General features: G+C 40.8%; 1 protein-coding gene across 1 annotated transcript in view; it reads left to right on the top strand.

The window, feature by feature from the left end:
• The window catches only part of pkaap (A-kinase anchoring protein pkaap), a 71,973-nt gene extending 52,070 nt beyond the window's left edge, over nt 1–19,903 (top strand). The window contains exons 5-9 of the mRNA XM_053792720.1: nt 2,139–2,275; nt 6,392–6,536; nt 11,107–11,215; nt 11,946–12,141; nt 19,337–19,903. Of these exons, the coding sequence (XP_053648695.1) occupies nt 2,139–2,275; nt 6,392–6,536; nt 11,107–11,215; nt 11,946–12,141; nt 19,337–19,634 (885 nt within the window). The 3' untranslated portion in view covers nt 19,635–19,903. The remainder of the gene's footprint in view (nt 1–2,138; nt 2,276–6,391; nt 6,537–11,106; nt 11,216–11,945; nt 12,142–19,336) is intronic.
• Nucleotides 19,904–20,210: the final 307 nt, after the last annotated feature.

The following is a 20,210-nucleotide window of genomic DNA, read 5'->3' as shown; positions in this document are numbered from 1 at the left end:
CTCCCCTCCTCCCGTCTCATCACTCATTAATAAGTCTTCAATAAAGGTAAGTGTCATTTTAGTAATGTTTTACTCTGCATGTCTCATTGTTTTCTGTGTAGGGAAATGTATATTTCATGTAGAAAAATTATTTTGTTTAATACTTTTGGGTGTCTGGAACAGGTTAATTGGATTTCCATTATTTCTTATGGGGAAAATTAATTCGGATTAAGTCAGATTCGATATAAGACACTCTCTCTGGAATGGATTAATTACGTTATCCGGGGGACCACTGTATATTTCATTTTAACTCAAAATTGTGTGTACAGTACTATAGTAGGTATACTCTTGTACGTTAGTGCTTTATTTTTGCTATTTTCTTTTTTATTCTGATTTAACAAGTACTGGGGCAAAACTCCCAATAGTCCATTATACTGAGGGTTTACTGTATGTTTGCAGTGAAACCTCTAGTACAAGATTTCATCCAGGATCAGACTTTATCACGTATGGATGAAATGCTGTAATAAGTCTCATTGCAAATACAGTGTTTTTCTCACTACCTGTCAACTTCCAACATTGCTCACTATTAGATCTATTAGTGAATTCACTGGCTTAATGAAGCTCCACTTAGATCAAAGTGTCATCTATAACTGAAGATTGCTCGGTACTTAGTGCATTTTTAACGTAGTTGTAGGTGCTGTAAGATCACACTAAACAGGTGATATCACAATATGCAAAATAACCAAAAGTGAAAAAATCATGAAATTTCACTGTGGTTATTTTAACGTGGTTGTGGGTACAGTCTCTCCTTGAACATTTACATTTCCTCTGTGCTAATACCCCTAGGTAAGGTTTGTCAGCAAACAGGACAAGTGTTTCCTGATGTGGATCTTAGCTGAAGCTTTTGGTCGTCTGACCGAGGCCTTCCACTGGCTTACCACTCCACCCCTTTAAAAATTATGGTTATGATTATGACTATATGATTATATTTTTAGGATATGTCTCCCTGCTAATACCCTTTCCCCAACATCCTCTTTTATATCTGGTGGTGAAAATGACAACTGCAGAGAGGAACTTCATTGAAATGTTTCTCCTAGGAAAAAATGTCTGATTGACTGAAGGAACCTATCCACAGGATTGACTGGAGGAACCTGTCCACAGGTGAAGTGACACAATAAAGTTCTACCCTGCAGTTGTCTTTTTAAACATTTGTATATCCTTTGTCATTTGTCTTTGCCTCTTTTATACCTCTCCTGCCACTGTCTCTTTCCCCTACATGTTTTTTGTTCTTCATGCCATCACCTTTCCCTAAATGCTACACTGCACAAATAACCAACATATATGAGAATGAAACTTATGATGAGACGTTCACTCCAACTTGGACTATTAACTGTCCAAACGTAGATCTACGTTCGCTTGCGTAGCACTCTGAACGTAGAGTGCTTTCTTATGGAGAAAATCAAGGTTGGAGCGCTACGCACGCAAACATAGATCTACGTTTAAACAGTTTAAGGGTTAAGTAATTAATGATCCAAGTTGGACCGAAATGTCATAAGTTTCATTTTCCTATGTGCAGGTTATTTATGTATTGTTCCAGTCGTGGTATTGTGCCTTTTTATTCTTCCCTAAATATGTAATTATACATACCCTCCATGCTAATACAACTGCCACAGTATTTCTCATCATTGCTGCCAGCATAGAGCAACTTGTTTTCTGATTTACTATCTGTACTGTGTCATAGATGTTTGTGGATCTGTGACTTCAATACAGATGTTCCTCGCTTTATGATTGTTCAACTTATGATATTTCAACTTTTCAATGGTGTGATAGTGTTATTCATTCATTTACTTTTCAATACTGGTATTTAGTTACAGTAATTATTTGCTTATTTACTTATACAGTGACAGTAGTTATATTTATTTGTTTAGCATATATTCATATTCGACTTAGTATATTTTCAACATACTGTGGGTTCGTCGAAATGTAACCCCATCGTAAGTCATGGAGCACCTGTACAGTATTTATTATTTATTTCAGAGTCATGGCTTTATTTGGTCTTACTCTTATTCATGTATATAGTTATGTCTTTCAGTTCCATCACACAATTGGACAGATCATCATCTAAACCTATCATTGATATATTGGCTTGATTTTGGCAGTACGTGGAGCAAGAGGGTGGACGGAACATGCTCCAGCTGTGGGTGGCAGTGTCAAACTTTCGTCAACAACTGGTGGAACAAGGAGATACATATGACCCCAAGCAGGCACAAGCTGATGCCATGATTCTTTATGACAAGTGAGTTGAGAGTGAGGCGACCTAGAGGCTGAATCAGTGTTAGTCAGGTGTTGGAGAGAGGGTAGACATATTGTAGCAGCACAATTTTTTTTTAACACGTCGGCCATTTCCCACCGAGGCAGGGTGACCTTAAAAGAAAGAAAAACCCAAAAAGAAAAAACTTTCATCATCATTCGACACTTTCACCATCACTCATACGTAATCACTGTCTTCACAGAGGTGCTCAGGTATGACAGTTTGGATGTCCCTCCAAACTGCCAATATCCCAAACCCTTCCTTTAAGTGCAGGCATTGTACTTTTGATTTTCAGGACTCAACTCTGGCTAACTGGTTTCCCTGAAACCCTTCACAAAATATTACCCTGCTCACATTCGAACAGCTCGTCAGGTCCCAAAAACCATTCGTCTCCATTCACTTCTATTTCACATGCTTGCTGGAAGTCCAAACCCCTCGCCCACTAAACTTCTTATACTCCTTTCATTAATGGTATATAATTCCAACAAGATGAGAAATTTGAAATGGGCAACACCTGGGTAACTTGATTTGAAGACATTTCATCAAGCAGTGACTTTTTCAATTCATTACAGAGATGAGGCTGAGGGACTGATAACCTAATCTACTACTGTTTTCATATATCATCTGTGCATTGAACTGAAAAGTCACTCCTTGGCAAAGCATTCTCAACTAAAGATACCCCAGTATTGCAATGTGTCTAATTCTTCATAAAATTGTGAAATTATTACCGACAGTAAACCCTCAGTTTTACAAATCTCAGTTCACACACACTTCTTCAGACATACTGAACAAAATCTGCTGGTTCACTTATACTGGTGGAAGCAGTGCTGTATGACCCTTACAGGTGTAGCCTGGGAGCAATGGGCTAGTAACCCCTTCTCCTGTACAAATTACTAAATTTAAAAAGAAAAACTTTCATTTTTCTTTTTGGGCCACCCTGCCTTGGTGGGATACAGCCAGTTTGTTGAAAGAAGAAGAGTAATGCTAGGGTGTTGGGGAGAGGGGTGGGATTAAATTATGCAGAATCAAATACAGTATGGGAGTTGACACAGTTACTTTTTGCTGATGATACTGTGCTTTTGGGAGATTCTAAAGAAAAGTTGCGAAGGTTAGTGGACGAGTTTGGGAGTGTGTGTAAAGGTAGAAAGTTGAAAGTGAACTTAGATAAGAGTAAGGTGATGAAGGTATCAAATGATTTAGATAAAGAAAAATTGGATATCACATTGGAGAGAGGGAGTATGGAAAAAGTGAATGTTTTCAAATATTCGGGAGTTGACTTGTTAGTGGATGTGTTTATGAAAGATGAGGTTAACCATAGAATTGATGAAAGAAAAAAGGTGAGTGGTGTATTGAAGTATCTGTGGAGACAAAAAACATTATCCATGGAGGCAAAGAAGGGAATGTACAAAAGTATAGTGGTACCAACACTCTTACATGGGTGTGAAGTTTGGGTTGTAAATGCTGTAGTGAGGAGGCAGTTGGGGGCAGTGGAGATGTCCTGTCTAAGGGCAATGTGTAGTGTAAATATTATGCAGAGAATTTGGAGTGTCGAAATTAGGAAGTGTGGAGTTACTAAAAGTATTAGTCAGAGGGCTGAAGAAGGGTTGTTGAGGTGGTTTGGTCATTTAGAGAGAATGGAACAAAGTAGAATGACATGGAGAGCGTATAAATCTCTAGGGGAAGGAAGGCGGGGAAGGGGTCATCCTCGAAAAGGTTGGAGGGAAGGGGTAAAGGAGGCTTTGTGGGTGAGTGGCTTGGACGTCCAGTAAGCTTGCGTGAGTGTGTTAAATAGGAGTGAATGGAGAAAAGTGGTTTTTAGGACCTGACGAGCTGTTGAAGTGTGAGCAGGGTAATATTTAGTGAAGGGATTTGTGGAAACCAGTTAGCCGGATTTGAGTCCTGGAAATGGGAAGTACAATGCCTGCACTTTAAAGGAGGGGTTTGGGATATTGACAGTTTGGAGGGATATGTTGTGTATCTTTATACGTATGTATATGCTTCTAAACTGTTGTATTCTGAGCACCTCTGCAAAAACAGTGATTATGTGTGAGTGAGGTGAAAGTGTTGAATGATGATGAAAGTATTTTCTTTTTGGGGATTTTCTTTCTTTTTTGGGTCACCCTGCCTCAGTGGGAGACGGCCGACTTTTTGAAAATATATAAATATATAAATAAATATATATATATATATATATATATATATATATATATATATATATATATATATATATATATATATATATATGAAGTATATATGTGAACAGTATTTAGATAAAGGTAGGGAAGTTTTTATTGCATTTATGGATTTAGAAAAGGCATATGATTGAGTGGATAGAGGAGCAATGTGGCAGATGTTGCAAGTTTATGGAATAGGTGGTAAGTTACTAAATGCTGTAAAGAGCTTTTATGAGGATAGTGAGGCTCAGGTTAGGGTGTGTAGAAGAGAGGGAGAATACTTCCTGGTAAAAGTAGGTCTTAGACAGGGATGTGTAATGTCACCATGGTTGTTTAATATATTTATAGATGGGGTTGTAAAAGAAGTAAATGCTAGGGTGTTTGGGAGAGGGGTAGGATTAAATTATGGGGAATCAAATTCAAAATGGGAATTGACACAGTTACTTTTTGCTGATGATACTGTGCTTATGGGAGATTCTAAAGAAAAATTGCAAAGGTTAGTGGATGAGTTTGAGAATGTGTGTAAAGGTAGAAAGTTGAAAGTGAACATAGAAAGGAGTAAGGTGATGAGGGTATCAAATGATTTAGATAAAGAAAAATTGGATATCAAGTTGGGGAGGAGGAGTATGGAAGAAGTGAATGTTTTCAGATACTTGGGAGTTGACTTGTTGGCGGATGGATTTATGAAGGATGAGGTTAATCATAGAATTGATGAGGGAAAAAAGGTGAGTGGTGCGTTGAGGTATATGTGGAGTCAAAAAACGTTATCTATGGAGGCAAAGAAGGGAATGTATGAAAGTATAGTAGTACCAACACTCTTATATGGATGTGAAGCTTGGGTGGTAAATGCAGCAGCGAGGAGACGGTTGGAGGCAGTGGAGATGTCCTGTCTAAGGGCAATGTGTGGTGTAAATATTATGCAGAAAATTCGGAGTGTGGAAATTAGGAGAAGGTGTGGAGTTAATAAAAGCATTAGTCAGAGGGCAGAAGAGGGGCTGTTGAGGTGGTTTGGTCATTTAGAGAGAATGGATCAAAGTAGAATGACATGGAAAGCATATAAATCTATAGGGGAAGGAAAGAGGGGTAGGGGTCGTCCTCGAAAGGGTTGGAAAGAGGGGGTAAAGGAGGTTTTGTGGGCGAGGGGCTTGGACTTCCAGCAAGCGTGCATGAGCGTGTTAGGAGTGAATGGAGACGAATGATACTTGGGACCTGACGATCTGTTGGAGTGTGAGCAGGGTAATATTTAGTGAAGGGATTCAGGGAAACCGGTTATTTTCTTATAGTTGGACTTGAGTCCTGGAAATGGGAAGTACAATGCCTGCACTTTAAAGGAGGAGTTTGGGATATTGGCAGTTTGGGGGGATATGTTGTGTATCTTTATACATATATGCTTCTAAACTGTTGTATTCTGAGCACCTCTGCAAAAGCAGTGATAATGTGCGAGTGTGGTGAAAGTGTTGAATGATGATGAAAGTATTTTCTTTTTGGGGATTTTCTTTCTTTTTTGGGTCACCCTGCCTCGGTGGGAGACGACCAACTTGTTGAAAAAAAAAAAAATATTTATATATATATATATGATGTTGATTATTATTATTATTATTATTATTATTATTATTATTATTAGTATTATTATTATAAAAATCATAACTAAGCGCTAAACCAGGAAGGGTGATACAGAATTGCAGGGTAGGGCGTGCTAAAGTTTTAATATGTTTGATTTGAGTCTAGCGAGGGTGGAGAGTGTAACAGAGGTAGAGTTAGTAAGAGCAATGTGAAGTGCTGAAGGAAATGTGATTAAAGTTTGTGTAAATACAACTTTGAGAATATGTAGTATGCAGTAGTATAATCTCCAAAGCTCCCAGGATTTTTGGATTCTTATATGCCTTTTGTCATACTGTACATATTTCTAAATATACCATTTTTTCAGGTATTTCTCTCTTCAAGCGATGTGTCCACTTGGGTTCAGTGATAGTGTCAGGTTCATCGTTGAGGGAAATATTTGTCACGAGACAGGACCTCTTCCCTCCTGTTTTGACATACCACTTCGAGTGGTACTACATATACTAGAGAGGGTGAGTATCTCATTATGAGCCTCTTCAAATCACAGAATGGGTGAGGTTTAAACCTGTAGCAAGTGAGTCCTAAAACTGGCAGACCAGTGCATTCCGTGATTTATTTGCAATAGTGTTATTACAATTTTGTGAGTCACGAATGCTTTGTAGGGGTGCCTGTGTGCTGGGGATGGTCTTCTGATCTCTGGAATTGGAGCTACCTTTTGCTTTCTTGGATCAAACCTCATTACCTCCCATTCCCCAAACACTACACTTCTGGTTAATTGTTTCTCTGAATATAGCGATGCATTTAACAAAATACAGTGGACCCCCGCATAACGATATTAATCCGTTCCTGAGAGCTCTTTGTTATGCGAAATTATCGTTATGCGAATGAATTTTCCCCATAAGAAATATTTTTTTTATTTTTATTATCACACTGGCCGATTCCCACCAAGGCAGGGTGGCCCGAAAAAGAAAAACTTTCACCATCATTCGCTCCATCACTGTCTTGCCAGAAGGGTGCTTTACACTACAGTTTTTAAACTGCAACATTAACACCCCTCCTTCAGAGTGCAGGCACTGTACTTCCCATCTCCAGGACTCAAGTCCGGCCTGCCGGTTTCCCTGAATCCCTTCATAAATGTTACTTTGCTCACACTCCAACAGCACGTCAAGTATTAAAAACCATTTGTCTCCATTCACTCCTATCAAACACGCTCACGCATGCCTGCTGGAAGTCCAAGCCCCTCGCACACAAAACCTCTTTTACCCCCTCCCTCCAACCCTTCCTAGGCCGACCCCTACCCCGCCTTCCTTCCACTACAGACTGATACACTCTTGAAGTCATTCTGTTTCGCTCCATTCTCTCTACATGTTCGAACCACCTCAACAACCCTTCCTCAGCCCTCTGGACAACAGTTTTGGTAATCCCGCACCTCCTCCTAACTTCCAAACTACGAATTCTCTGCATTATATTCACACCACACATTGCCCTCAGACATGACATCTCCACTGCCTCCAGCCTTCTCCTCGCTGCAACATTCATCACCCACGCTTCACACCCATATAAGAGCGTTGGTAAAACTATACTCTCATACATTCCCCTCTTTGCCTCCAAGGACAAAGTTCTTTGTCTCCACAGACTCCTAAGTGCACCACTCACTCTTTTTCCCTCATCAATTCTATGATTCACCTCATCTTTCATAGACCCATCCGCTGACACGTCCACTCCCAAATATCTGAATACGTTCACCTCCTCCATACTCTCTCCCTCCAATCTGACATTCAATCTTTCATCACCTAATCTTTTTGTTATCCTCATAACCTTACTCTTTCCTGTATTCACCTTTAATTTTCTTCTTTTGCACACCCTACCAAATTCATCCACCAATCTCTGCAGCTTCTCTTCAGAATCTCCCAAGAGCACAGTGTCATCAGCAAAGAGCAGCTGTGACAACTCCCACTTTGTGTGTGATTCTTTATCTTTTAACTCCACGCCTCTTGCCAAGACCCTCGCATTTACTTCTCTTACAACCCCATCTATAAATATATTAAACAACCACGGTGACATCACACATCCTTGTCTAAGGCCTACTTTTACTGGGAAAAAATTTCCCTCTTTCCTACATACTCTAACTTGAGCCTCACTATCCTCGTAAAAACTCTTCACTGCTTTCAGTAACCTACCTCCTACACCATACACTTGCAACATCTGCCACATTGCCCCCCTATCCACCCTGTCATACGCCTTTTCCAAATCCATAAATGCCACAAAGACCTCTTTAGCCTTATCTAAATACTGTTCACTTATATGTTTCACTGTAAACACCTGGTCCACACACCCCCTACCTTTCCTAAAGCCTCCTTGTTCATCTGCTATCCTATTCTCCGTCTTACTCTTCTCCTAATTTCCACACTCCGAATTTTCTGCATAATATTTACACCACACATTGCCCTTAAACAGGACATCTCCACTGCCTCCAACCGTCTCCTCGCTGCTGCATTTACCACCCAAGCTTCACACCCATATAAGAGTGTTGGTACTACTATACTTTCATACATTCCCTTCTTTGCCTCCATAGATAACGTTTTTTGACTCCACATATACCTCAACGCACCACTCACCTTTTTTCCCTCATCAATTCTATGATTAACCTCGTCCTTCATAAATCCATCCGCCGACACGTCAACTCCCAAGTATCTGAAAACATTCACTTCTTCCATACTCCTCCTCCCCAATTTGATATCCAATTTTTCTTTATCTAAATCATTTGACACCCTCATCACCTTACTCTTTTCTATGTTCACTTTCAACTTTCTACCTTTACACACATTCCCAAACTCATCCACTAACCTTTGCAATTTTTCTTTAGAATCTCCCATAAGCACAGTATCATCAGCTAATTCTTTCAATTATAACTCTACCATACACTTTACCAGGTACACTCAACAGACTTATCCCCCTATAATTTTTGCACTCTCTTTTATCCCCTTTGCCTTTATACAAAGGAACTATGCATGCTCTCTGCCAATCCCTAGGTACCTTACCCTCTTCCATACATTTATTAAATAATTGCACCAACCACTCCAAAACTATATCCCCACCTGCTTTTAACATTTCTATCTTTATCCCATCAATCCCGGCTGCCTTACCCCCTTTCATTTTACCTACTGCCTCACGAACTTCCCCCACACTCACAACTGGCTCTTCCTCACTCCTACAAGATGTTATTCCTCCTTGCCCTATACACGAAATCACAGCTTCCCTATCTTCATCAACATTTAACAATTCCTCAAAATATTCCCTCCATCTTCCCAATACCTCTAACTCTCCATTTAATGGAAATCAAATTAATCCGTGCAAGACACCCAAAAGTATGAAAAAAAAAATTTTTACCACATGAAATGTACATTTTCCTACACACAAAGAGAAGGATACATGCACAATAGTAGAGTAGTACATGCACAGTATATATTGTGCATGTACTACTCTACTAAATGAAGAATAAATGACACTTACCTTTATTGAAGATGCAGCAATGACTGATGAGACAGTGTGTCCTTGGAGTGCCTTTTCCTCCTGAGTACTGTAGGTCCTGTTTGGCATTTTCTTCCAGAACAGGCCTTATCACACTGTGTATGCCACTACGATTCTTAAATCTCTCAAACCAACCTTTGCTGGCTTTAAATTCACCAATATGAGCACTAGTTCCAGGCATTTTTCCCTGTTCACCTGGGTGTTAGTCGACTGGTGTGGGTTGCATCCTGGGAGACAAGATTAAGGACCCTAATGGAAATAAGTTAGACAATCTTCAATGACACTGACTTTTTTGGGTTATCCTGGGTGGCTAACCCTCTGGGGTTAATTGTTTCTTGGTATTCTCAATAAGCCACACCAACAACGGTGCTACAGCAGCAGCAGCAGCACCTGACAGTGCTACAGCAGCAGCAGACGGTACTACAGCAGCAGCAGCTGACAGTGCTACAGCAGCAGCAGATGGTGCTACAGCAGCAGCAGACGGTGCTACAGCAGCAGCAGCTGATGGTGGTACAGCAGGAGCAGCAGCAGCTGATGGTGCCACAGCAGCAGCAGCAGCTGACAGTGCTACAGCAGCAGCAGACGGTGCTACAGCAGCAGCAGACGGTACTACAGCAGCAGCAGCAGCTGACGGTGGTACAGCAGCAGCAGCAGCTGACGGTGCTACAGCAGCAGCAGCAGCTGACAGTGCTACAGCAGCAGCAGACGGTGCTACAGCAGCAGCAGACGGTACTACAGCAGCAGCAGACGGTACTACAGCAGCAGCAGCAGCTGACGGTGGTACAGCAGCAGCAGCAGCTGACGGTGCTACAGCAGCAGCAGCAGCAGCTGACAGTGCTACAGCAGCAGCAGCATCAGCAGTTGACCATGGTACCACAGTATTTCGATAATATTTCTCACCCTTTTTACCACAGGGTTGGCACTAGAAGCTTTCTTGGGGCCCATGGTCACTTATTTTGCAGGTAAAATCACCAAAAACGCTGTAATAATACGAAATGTTCCGATTGTATGCTTAGATGTTACCGTGGAGGCTGGCTTGTAAACAATGTCACCGGCGGAACATGTGAGGCTGGCTCAGACCTCACATAGACGCGTCTCGGACGAATAGCGTTGAGCGAGTTTTTTAGCGCTATGCGAGGCAAAATTTTAGTGATAAAATGTATCGCTATGCGGATTTAACGTTATGTGATGCCAACGGTATGCTGGGGTCCACTGTATAACATCCTCACCCCTCCTGTTTAGGTAATCATTACCTGGTAAGGTAATTATTCCACTGGAGACAGTGGAGGATGACATAAACATTACCTCAACATTGGTATTGAAACTGGAGACAGTGGAAGATGAGATAAACATTGGTATTGAAACTGATGACAGTAGACGAGCTCCTTAACCTTGAAAATGTTTACTGCCTCTCAAAGTTAGGTGTTAACACACATGCCTAATTCATCAATAAAAAGCTGTGTTTCACACTCTGGGCTTACCACTAGTCTTATCTTTGAATTTAGTAATTACTTAATGAATTGCAGAATTTATTCCTAAATGTTGTTGCAGGATTTCTTGCCTGGTTATTTATCCTCCAACCTGCACATCAAGTACCTGAGTGAGTTAATTAACACGGTGAAAACCAGTGTGGAGCTGCTCGGCCGAAAGAAGCGTTCTGGTGAGTACAGCTATAGTTAGAATGTAATCCTTACCTTTGTAATGTTAACTAGTGTTTAGAGATTGTATTAGGCAATATATCTACGTGGCCATTTAGTATTACAGGAGAGCCTCACATATTCGGCACACTCTTTTCAGTGTTCCACATTTTCATTGGTTTTCAGTTGAGCTATTGAAATTGCTGGCCCACAGATGGCTCCAACTTCACCCTGTTCCATATTTTTATGTCTCATAACAATAAAAAGGCTTTCAAGAGCTGATGTAGGTAACAGCTCTTAGCTTGTAAGTACATAAGTCTACTCCCAGATATCTCAGCACATCCTTCATATTCTCTCCACTCTGATATCCAATCTTTAATTGCCTAGATTTTTGTTACTCTCATTATCTTGTTTTTTCCTGTTTTCACATGTAATATCCTCCTTTGACATACCCTCCCAAATTCATTCACTAACATTGCAACTTGTCTTCAGAATCAGTGCTAAACCTGTATGGGTCATACAAGGAGTGGACAGAGAAGGTAATGAGGTTTGGGTCACCTTACCTTGGTGGGAAACAGTCGATGTGTTAAAAAAAAAAATTGCACTGAAGCGTAGCCTCAATTCCTTATAATCTGAGCCTGTGACTGGCGTGAAGTTATGAACAAGTGTTTCCTCCCTGCTGTATGGCTCCTACAGGTTTAGTGCTTCCCCATTAAGATAATCCTGTCTATAATAAATGTGTCTTCTCTGTAGGTTCTGAGAGTACATGCAGTAGTGAGCAGAGCAGCAGCTATGGTGGGGCAGGAATCAGCACTCACAACACACTCCTGGCGATGGATACATCAGCGCCCCATCGCTTCCGCAACTTGGATGACCCCACACTTGCCATGAGGATAGATGAAACGCAAATTACCGACCCAGACTCACTCTGGCGGAGGAAAAATTTTAGGTAGTATTTGTGTGTTGTTCTCTTTATGTTCTAATATCTATATTGTTATCCATGAAGGCAAAGAAGGAAATATACGAGAGTAAAGTGATACTAACACTCTTATATGGGTGTGAAGCTTGGGTTGTGAATGCTGCAGTGAGGAGGCGGCTGGAGGTAGTGGAGATGTCATGTCTAAGGGTATTGTGTTGTGTAAATATTATGCAGAGAATTCGTAGTGTAGAAATTAGGAGGAGGTGCGGAGTTACTAAAAGTATTAGTCAGAGGGCTGAAGAGGAGTTGTTGAGGTGGTTTGGTCATTTAAAGAGGATTGATCAAAGTAGAATGGCATAGAGAGTGTAAAAATCTGTAGGAGAAGGAAGGCAGGGTAGGGGTTGTCCTAGGAAGGAGTGCAGGGAGGGAGTAAAGGAGGTTTTGTGTTTGAGGGGCTTGGACCTCCAGCAAATGTGCATGAGCATGTTAGATAGGAGTGAATGGAGACAAGTGGTTTTTGAGACCTGACGAGCTGTTGAGTGTGAGCAGGGTAACATTTTGTGAAGGAATTCAGGGAAACCGGTCAGCCGGACTTGAGTCCCGGAGGTGGGAAGTACAATGCCTGGACTTGAAAGAAGGGGTTTTGGATATTAGCAGTTTAGCCTGTTAACTGTCCAAATGTAGATCTACGTTGTCACTGCTAGTGCTCTGAATATTTAAATTTTTTTTCTTAATAAGGAGGGCAATATTCTATGTGTAATAAGACCAAAAAAAAAAAATTTAGAGTCAGTACTTACCGAGATATAAGACTACCAAGTTGGCACTGATGCTCACCTGATGGCAACATGGAGTCCTGCCGCTTGCAGTAGTGTTGCTGACATGCCTTTTTTTTCTCATGATATATAATTTTTATGTTCTGATAATTACAATATGTAGTAGTTCTTGTGATTTTATAGCCTGTCTTTGTTCTGACACTGATATTAGGTACTGAAATAGTACTCAAATTGTCACAAACACAATGACAGATGAATATTTTCACCTGCCTTGGTCACATATGCACATTAACATTGTCTCTATCTGTCTAGCTCTGTCTATGTTTATCTCAGTCTCTGCTTATCTATCTTTCTGTCTGCCTGTGTTTGTCTTCCTGTCTCTTTGCTCGTCTCTTCTTTCTGTCTCAGAGAGAGCCGCTCATGAACCAGCAGGTATTATACACGATGCAGAGTCATCGTGTCTGATTCCTGATCAAGTGAAAATGCGCGTTACTTGCCAGTCGTGCTTTTTTTTTTTTTTTTTTATTCGCCGGTATTCTCCCGGCCCGGGTCTTTTCCAAGTAGTGGTGACCCGGCCTTGGCTCCCTATCTGGGGAGTGTCTCAAGACTTAAGTCTCCCATGGGAGGAGGTACAAGTACCTCCTCATCTTTGGGACCAAGTGTCCCCAGGCCTAGCCACATTCCCCGCCCTCACGGGGCTCGTAGAGAGAAGCTAGGCCTTTGGTGTCTACCATCTGCCCCGCCCCAAAGGGGCTCATGGGGATAGCAGTCTTATGAGCTGCAGATGGTAGCAAGCTCAGGCCGTAGTCGTGCTTATTATGCCTTATATCTACAAGCACAGTACAGTATAGCACTTTGTCTGGATTTTTCGGGTTCTTCTTCTTTCAACAAACTGGCTGTATCCCACCGAGGCAGGGTGACCCAAAAAGAAAAACAAAAGTTTCTCTTTTAACTTTAGTAATGTATACAGGAGAAGGGGTTACTAGCCCCTTGCTCCCAGCATTTTAGTCGATTCTTACGACACACATGGCTTACTGAGGAAGAATTCTGTTCCACTTCCCCATGGAGAATTTTTTGGGTAATCCTAGGTAATTTACACTATGTATAACTGTACTTATGTGTACCTGTGAGATAGAGGCAGATAGACAGATAAATACAGACAGATAAATACAGACAGATAAATACAGACAGTGAGATAGAGACAGCGTGAGTCAATCATCCAGCCAGCCGGCCTGCCGAATACATATTACACCTTTCAGAATTGTTTCTCTTTACTTAGGACATAGGTTATAGGACATCCTGGCATGATGACACCACCAATGGTATCAAAATTAAAAGGTGTGACACAAATGTTGCATATGTTGCACATCAAGGTTTTTGATATTTCCTCGGCCACTTGTGTCCACATCCATCTCAAAGACACTAAACTCAGGGTCAGTATCCCTTTCCTCTTAAAAGGGGAGTGTTAATACAACATGACATTAGTGAATCCCTGGTGTTTGCCATGATGTTTGCTCTAGCTGGCGCTCAATTGAACTGGTGCTACCACAAGGTATTAAGTGGTCCCAGATTTTTTTTAATACAGGTCTCCCTCCACATTTGCGAGTTCCACTTTTGTGGGCTTCGAACTTTCACAAATGTCCAGCCGCCCAATCATATTTAAAATGTGTCATTACATATGTTAGGAATTGTGGTGGTGGCAGAGTTAGTTTGGAGATAGGACAAGATAGTTCTTCAGTATGACACTAATATAAATTCTACAGCTTATTTATCTATCACTATTCATATAATATGACATAATAAACAATATTAATAACATAGAAACATGACATATACTCTAGAATAAATAAAATATGTCATTAAGTATGTCACAAGTGTTGCTGTGTTGTTGTTGTTGGTTGTAAAAGGGCCACTGAGAGCATAAGCCGTACATAGTGGTGGTGGAGGCGGCAGCAGAGGCAGCGGTGTTGTCAGTCACCCTATATAACTCCAACAACATTGGAGGAGTTAGGTTCGTGCTGTCCTTTTTCTATCGATTAATTGCTTAACTTACTTGCTACACTGTTAATGCTACACTTTATCACTGGCTGGCGCTATAGCCTTTATCAGCTTATGCTGCTATAGTATCGTACATATTGTTGAATCACTGAAGAAGGCACTTTCTCCCCTCTCTCTTCCTCCTCCACTTTGGTACTCTGCTACAAGTTCTTTCTTGAATTCTAGAGTCTTTCTCACCTTCTTTACCAAAGGGATGGCACTAGTACAATATTTTACAATGTTTTCATGTGTTTTATGATTGTTCATGGTTCAATAGGTTAAGGAAGTAGTATTGTTAGGCCAAGTAAATTCTATTATTATATTTCCCTACAATATATTTGTGCACCAAACATTCGCGATTTTTCAACATTTGCGAGGTTCTCGATCCCCAAACCTCACAAATGTGGAGGGAGACCTGTATTGCGCACACCGAGTGTTAAGACCCATTCTATGCTGACCAGGCATCTCATAAGAACATAAGAAAGAAGGAACACTGCAACAGGCCTACTGACCCATGCAGAGCAGGTCCATGTCCCCCCCCCCCAGATTAGACCAATGATCCCCCCCCCCAGATTAGACCAATGATTCTCCCCCCCCCCCCGGATTAGACCAGTGATCCCCCCCCCTCGGATTAGCCCAAAGACCCACCCAGTCTGGTCATCTTCACTCAAGGATGGAGCACTGCACCAGACCCAACAGCACAAGCTAGTCAGGTCCAACTCACACCCACCCTCACCCACTCATGTATTCATCTAATCTATTTTTAAAACTACACAACGTTTTAGCCTGAATAACTGTACTCGGGAGTTTGTTCCACTCATCCACAACTCTATTACCAAACCAGTGCTTTCCTATATCCTCCCTGAATCTGAATTTTTCCAACTTGAAACCATTGCTGCGAGTCCTGTCTTGGCTGGAAATTTTCAGCACGCTATTTACATCCCCTTTATTTATTCCTGTTTTCCATTTATATACCTCGATCATATCCCCCCTAATTCTACGCTTTTCGAGAGAGTGCAGATTCAGGGCCTCAGTCTATCCTCATAGGGAAGATTTCTGATACATGGGATCATCTTTGTCATCCTCCTCTATGTTTTCCAGAGCATTTATATCCATTCTGTAATACAGTGGCCAGAACTGAGCAGCATAGTCTAACTGAGGCCTAACCAAGGATATATAGACTTGAAGAACAACCTGAGGACTTCTATTATTTATACTTCTAGATATGAAGCCAAGAATTCTGTTAGCTTTATTGCGAACACTAATGCACCGTTGTCTTGGTTTTAGATTACTACTAACCAGAACTCCTAAATCCTTTTTGCAATCAGTAGTATTAAGATCAACATTATTTAGTTTATATGTGGCATGGTTATTTAACTGTCCAACTTTGCATTTGTCAATATTAAACTGCATCTGCCACTTCTCCGACCATTGCATCAGTCTATTCAAATCATCCTGGAGTGCTCTAGTGTCCTCATTAGAATGAATTGGACGGCCTATTTTGGTGTCATCAGCAAATTTACTTATGTCGCTATTTATTCCCTCATCTATGTCGTTTATGTAAATTGTGAACAACAACGGGCCCAACACTGACCCCTGAGGAACACCGCTTGTGACGTGCCCCCATTCTGATTTCTCCCCATTTATGCAAACTCTCTGCTGTCTATTTGTCAGCCATGTCTCTACCCAATTGTGTCAAATTTGGAGGCAGGAAAAATAAAACGATCTACGTTTGGAGCACTATTAATAAGAACATAGATCTACGTTTGGACAGTTAACCCTTTCAGGGTCGCCAGGCCCTCTCCGAGATTGTTCTCAGGGTCGCCAATTTTTAAAAAAAAAATTATTTTTTCTTATGAAAAGATAGAGAATCTTTTCCCGATCATAATGACACCAAAAGTATGAAATTTAATGGAAAACTTATGGAATTATGCTCTTGCGAAGTTAGCGGTCTCGACGATGTTTACACATTGGCGATTTTGCCTACTTTGAGCCCCATTTTCGGCCAATTCCAGTGTACTGGTCGACAGAAATCATAACTATTTCACTAGAACTCCATTTTTTCTATCGAATGAATACAAGAAACCACCCATTTACCAATTTCAACTATCCAATAAAGTAATCAGAATTTAGCAATTTTGCCAATTTCACACAAATTTCAAAAGATGCCAATTTCTGAATAGGGTCCAGAATAAACAAGAAAGACATTCCTGGCACTAAAATAACATTTCCTCTGTTCATTAGTCACATCCCCACACCCCTTTTACAGTCTTTTGCTTTCCACTTTGAATTTTTATTCTCACAAAAATAAAAGATTTACTGTTATGCAGACTACTGCATTAGTGTAGAAATGGTATAAATAATATCAGCGCACTTGTGAAAGAATATTAGACTCATCAGTTGACGTGTATTGGACGCGTAGCATGATTCGTTTACTTTTGAACTTTGGTAAAAATCGAACATTTCTGCTACTTTGAGCTCAATTTCAAGGTACTTTTCTTTGTAAAACCAGTCAAAATCATCTCAATTTCTGTAATATGTCTTCCATTCTGTAAAATGAGACCAGGAAAACTAGAATACAACAATAAATACCATACAAAAATACAGTGCAAAGTCACTGTTTTAATCCAAAAGCACTGTCAAAGTTTTTTTTTTTCTCATTACGCACTGTGTGCTGCAGGATTTTTTGTATACTGCGCACACTGACCACATAGACCCATTCTTTCATATGTAGGCCTACCAGCTTTCACTAGATTTGAGGGCGCTAGAATTTAGGCATACTAGTACGTCAAAAGCCCTGGTGCGTAAGCCGTACTAGTACGTCCGAAACCCTGAAAGGGTTAAGGGGTTAGAGCAGGGATGGGCAAACTGCTGCCCACCAAAGGTTTTCATGCGACCCACCAAGATCAAGTCATATGCTCATGTATATGCAGCTGAATGAGCAAAACTTTGTTCATTTTCCTTTGTTGAAAACACGAGCTGTTACACAAACATTATCAGACAAGTATAGTTCTCAGTTGATGGCATTGAAAAGTTTGCCTACCCCTGGGTTTGAGAGACATCTAACCTGTCATAAATACATGCCTCTGGCAAGACTGATAGTATAAACAATGGTGAAAATGTTCTTTTTTTGGGGTTACCCTGCCTTGGCGGGAGACAGCCAGCCTGTTAAAAAATAAAAAAACATAAGCTGTCATTAATTCACTCACCTATTCCAAAATTTGTGCTACATCACAGTTCGGATGACCCAATGAACTGCAGCATCCTCACCCCTCCTTCAGAGTCCAGGCACTGTGCTTCCCATTTCCAGGACTTGAATCCAGCCAAGCTAGAGTCCTGGTTAACTAGATAGAGTACAGTATGCAGTACAATTTGTATAGTAGATCTATAGAGGTGACCTCACTGAAGGGGCAAATATCTAGCAGAATTGTCAGTTAGACATGTGTAGGGGTGGACTGTAGCTGGACTATCTCTTTCTCATTCTCACTCTCCTATTCTTATTCACGTATGGTCACTACTTGCTCACTGTTATGGTTGAGTGTGTGGTATGGGAGAAGACTGGGGTGGCAGATGTGTAGGGAAGGGCAGCATTTGCACTGCTTCTTGCTCTCATTCTCACTTCCACCCAGTGAGGGCAAATGGGTTTTAAGAAGTAGGTACATATTTGGGAAACTTGAGAAGTAAATACATGCTATGTACTTACATACTGGTAGGTACTTTTATTTATAAAATGATTCACTTAGACAGTAGGCTTCTTCAATGGAATATAAAGGTGACTGAGTACGGAGACAGCAGGAGCAGTGGGGAGGTAAAAAATTATGTGATCAGTCCATCAACCTTGCACATGTGTTCTACTCTTCTACTTGTCTATATATTTTTTAACACATTGACCATATCCCACTGAGGCAGGGTTACCTGAAAAAGAAACACTTTCACCGCCATTCACACTATCACTGTCTTGCCAGAGGCACACAGATACAACAGTGTAGATGTCCCCCCAAACAGCAAGTATCCCAAACCCCTCCTTTAGATTGCAGGCATTTTACTTCCCACCTCCAGGATTCAGGTCCAGCTAACCTGTTTTCCTGAATCACTTCACAAAATATTACCTTGCTCACACTCCAACAGCTCGTCAGGTCCCGAATAGCATTTGTCTCCACTCCTATCTAACATGCTTGCATATGCCTGCTGTTTGTCCAAGCCCCTTGCACATAAAACTTCTTTTACCTCCTCCCTCCATCCTCTCCTAGAATGACCTCTACCCCACCTTCCCTCCACTACAAATTTATACACACTCAAAGTCATCCTATCTTGCTTCATCCTCTAAATGTGGTGTGAATGTTGCTGTTCAATATATATAACAGTTTTGTTTATACATTTGTGCATTTGTGTTTATTCAAGCTTTTACCTTACAGCAAGATGAGTTGTGGCTATATCAATGAGCTCGGAAGATTCGAGTCTGATCTCCAGCCAGACCCAGATCGCAAAACTGAATCCAAGTTCTCCAAAACGCTAAAGAAATTTGTGAACATGGATGAAGATAAGGTTAAAGAAGACATGGCCTACAAAGTAGCAGAGATGATCATCAAGGATGTGACCAGTGTGACCCTGAGATCACAACACAGCAGTAGGTCAAGCGTGGAGTCCTCGGTACCTCCTCTCTCTCCATCTTCCATTTCTCAAGACAATTTCAGTGATGTATTTCCCTCGTGATTACAGAACACATTCATTGTTCATTATGCATACTCTATAATATTCCTTACTAAATACCAGTATCTCACTCATTTTATTAATTCTGTTAACATAAGACAGAAGGTTTGACTTGGCATTTGCTAGGTTATTTTATTGGCTAGAATAACAGGTGAGTACAGTATGCTTTTTACTGTATGAAGAAACTTTTATCTACTTTTGAATTCATGTAACCTTTGTTTTATATTTCATCTTGTAAATAAAATATTTTGTGTAAAAAATGCTACATTATATGCTATGCTTTTTTTTTTATACAGAATCTCTTTATTTCTCTCACATAAGAAATTATGTGAACACTTAGTTTTACGTATCCAGTTTGTGTACACTTTTTTTTTTTTCAACAAACCGACCGTATCCCACAAAGGCAGGGTGACTAGCCCCTTGCTAGAAGGGGTTACTAGCCCCTTGCTCCCGGCATTTTAGTCTCCTCTTGCGACGTGCATGGCTTACGGAGGAAGAATTCTTTGTGTACACTTACCAGTCATAAAACAGCCTTGATGCTTGTGTGCAGGTTGATGGAATCTCTCTTGATCAAGTTCG

The sequence above is a fragment of the Cherax quadricarinatus genome, chromosome 81 (genome assembly GCF_038502225.1).
Source record: "Cherax quadricarinatus isolate ZL_2023a chromosome 81, ASM3850222v1, whole genome shotgun sequence".
NCBI classification, from domain to species: domain Eukaryota; kingdom Metazoa; phylum Arthropoda; class Malacostraca; order Decapoda; family Parastacidae; genus Cherax; species Cherax quadricarinatus.
This window is presented reverse-complemented; position numbering and strand designations above follow the sequence as displayed.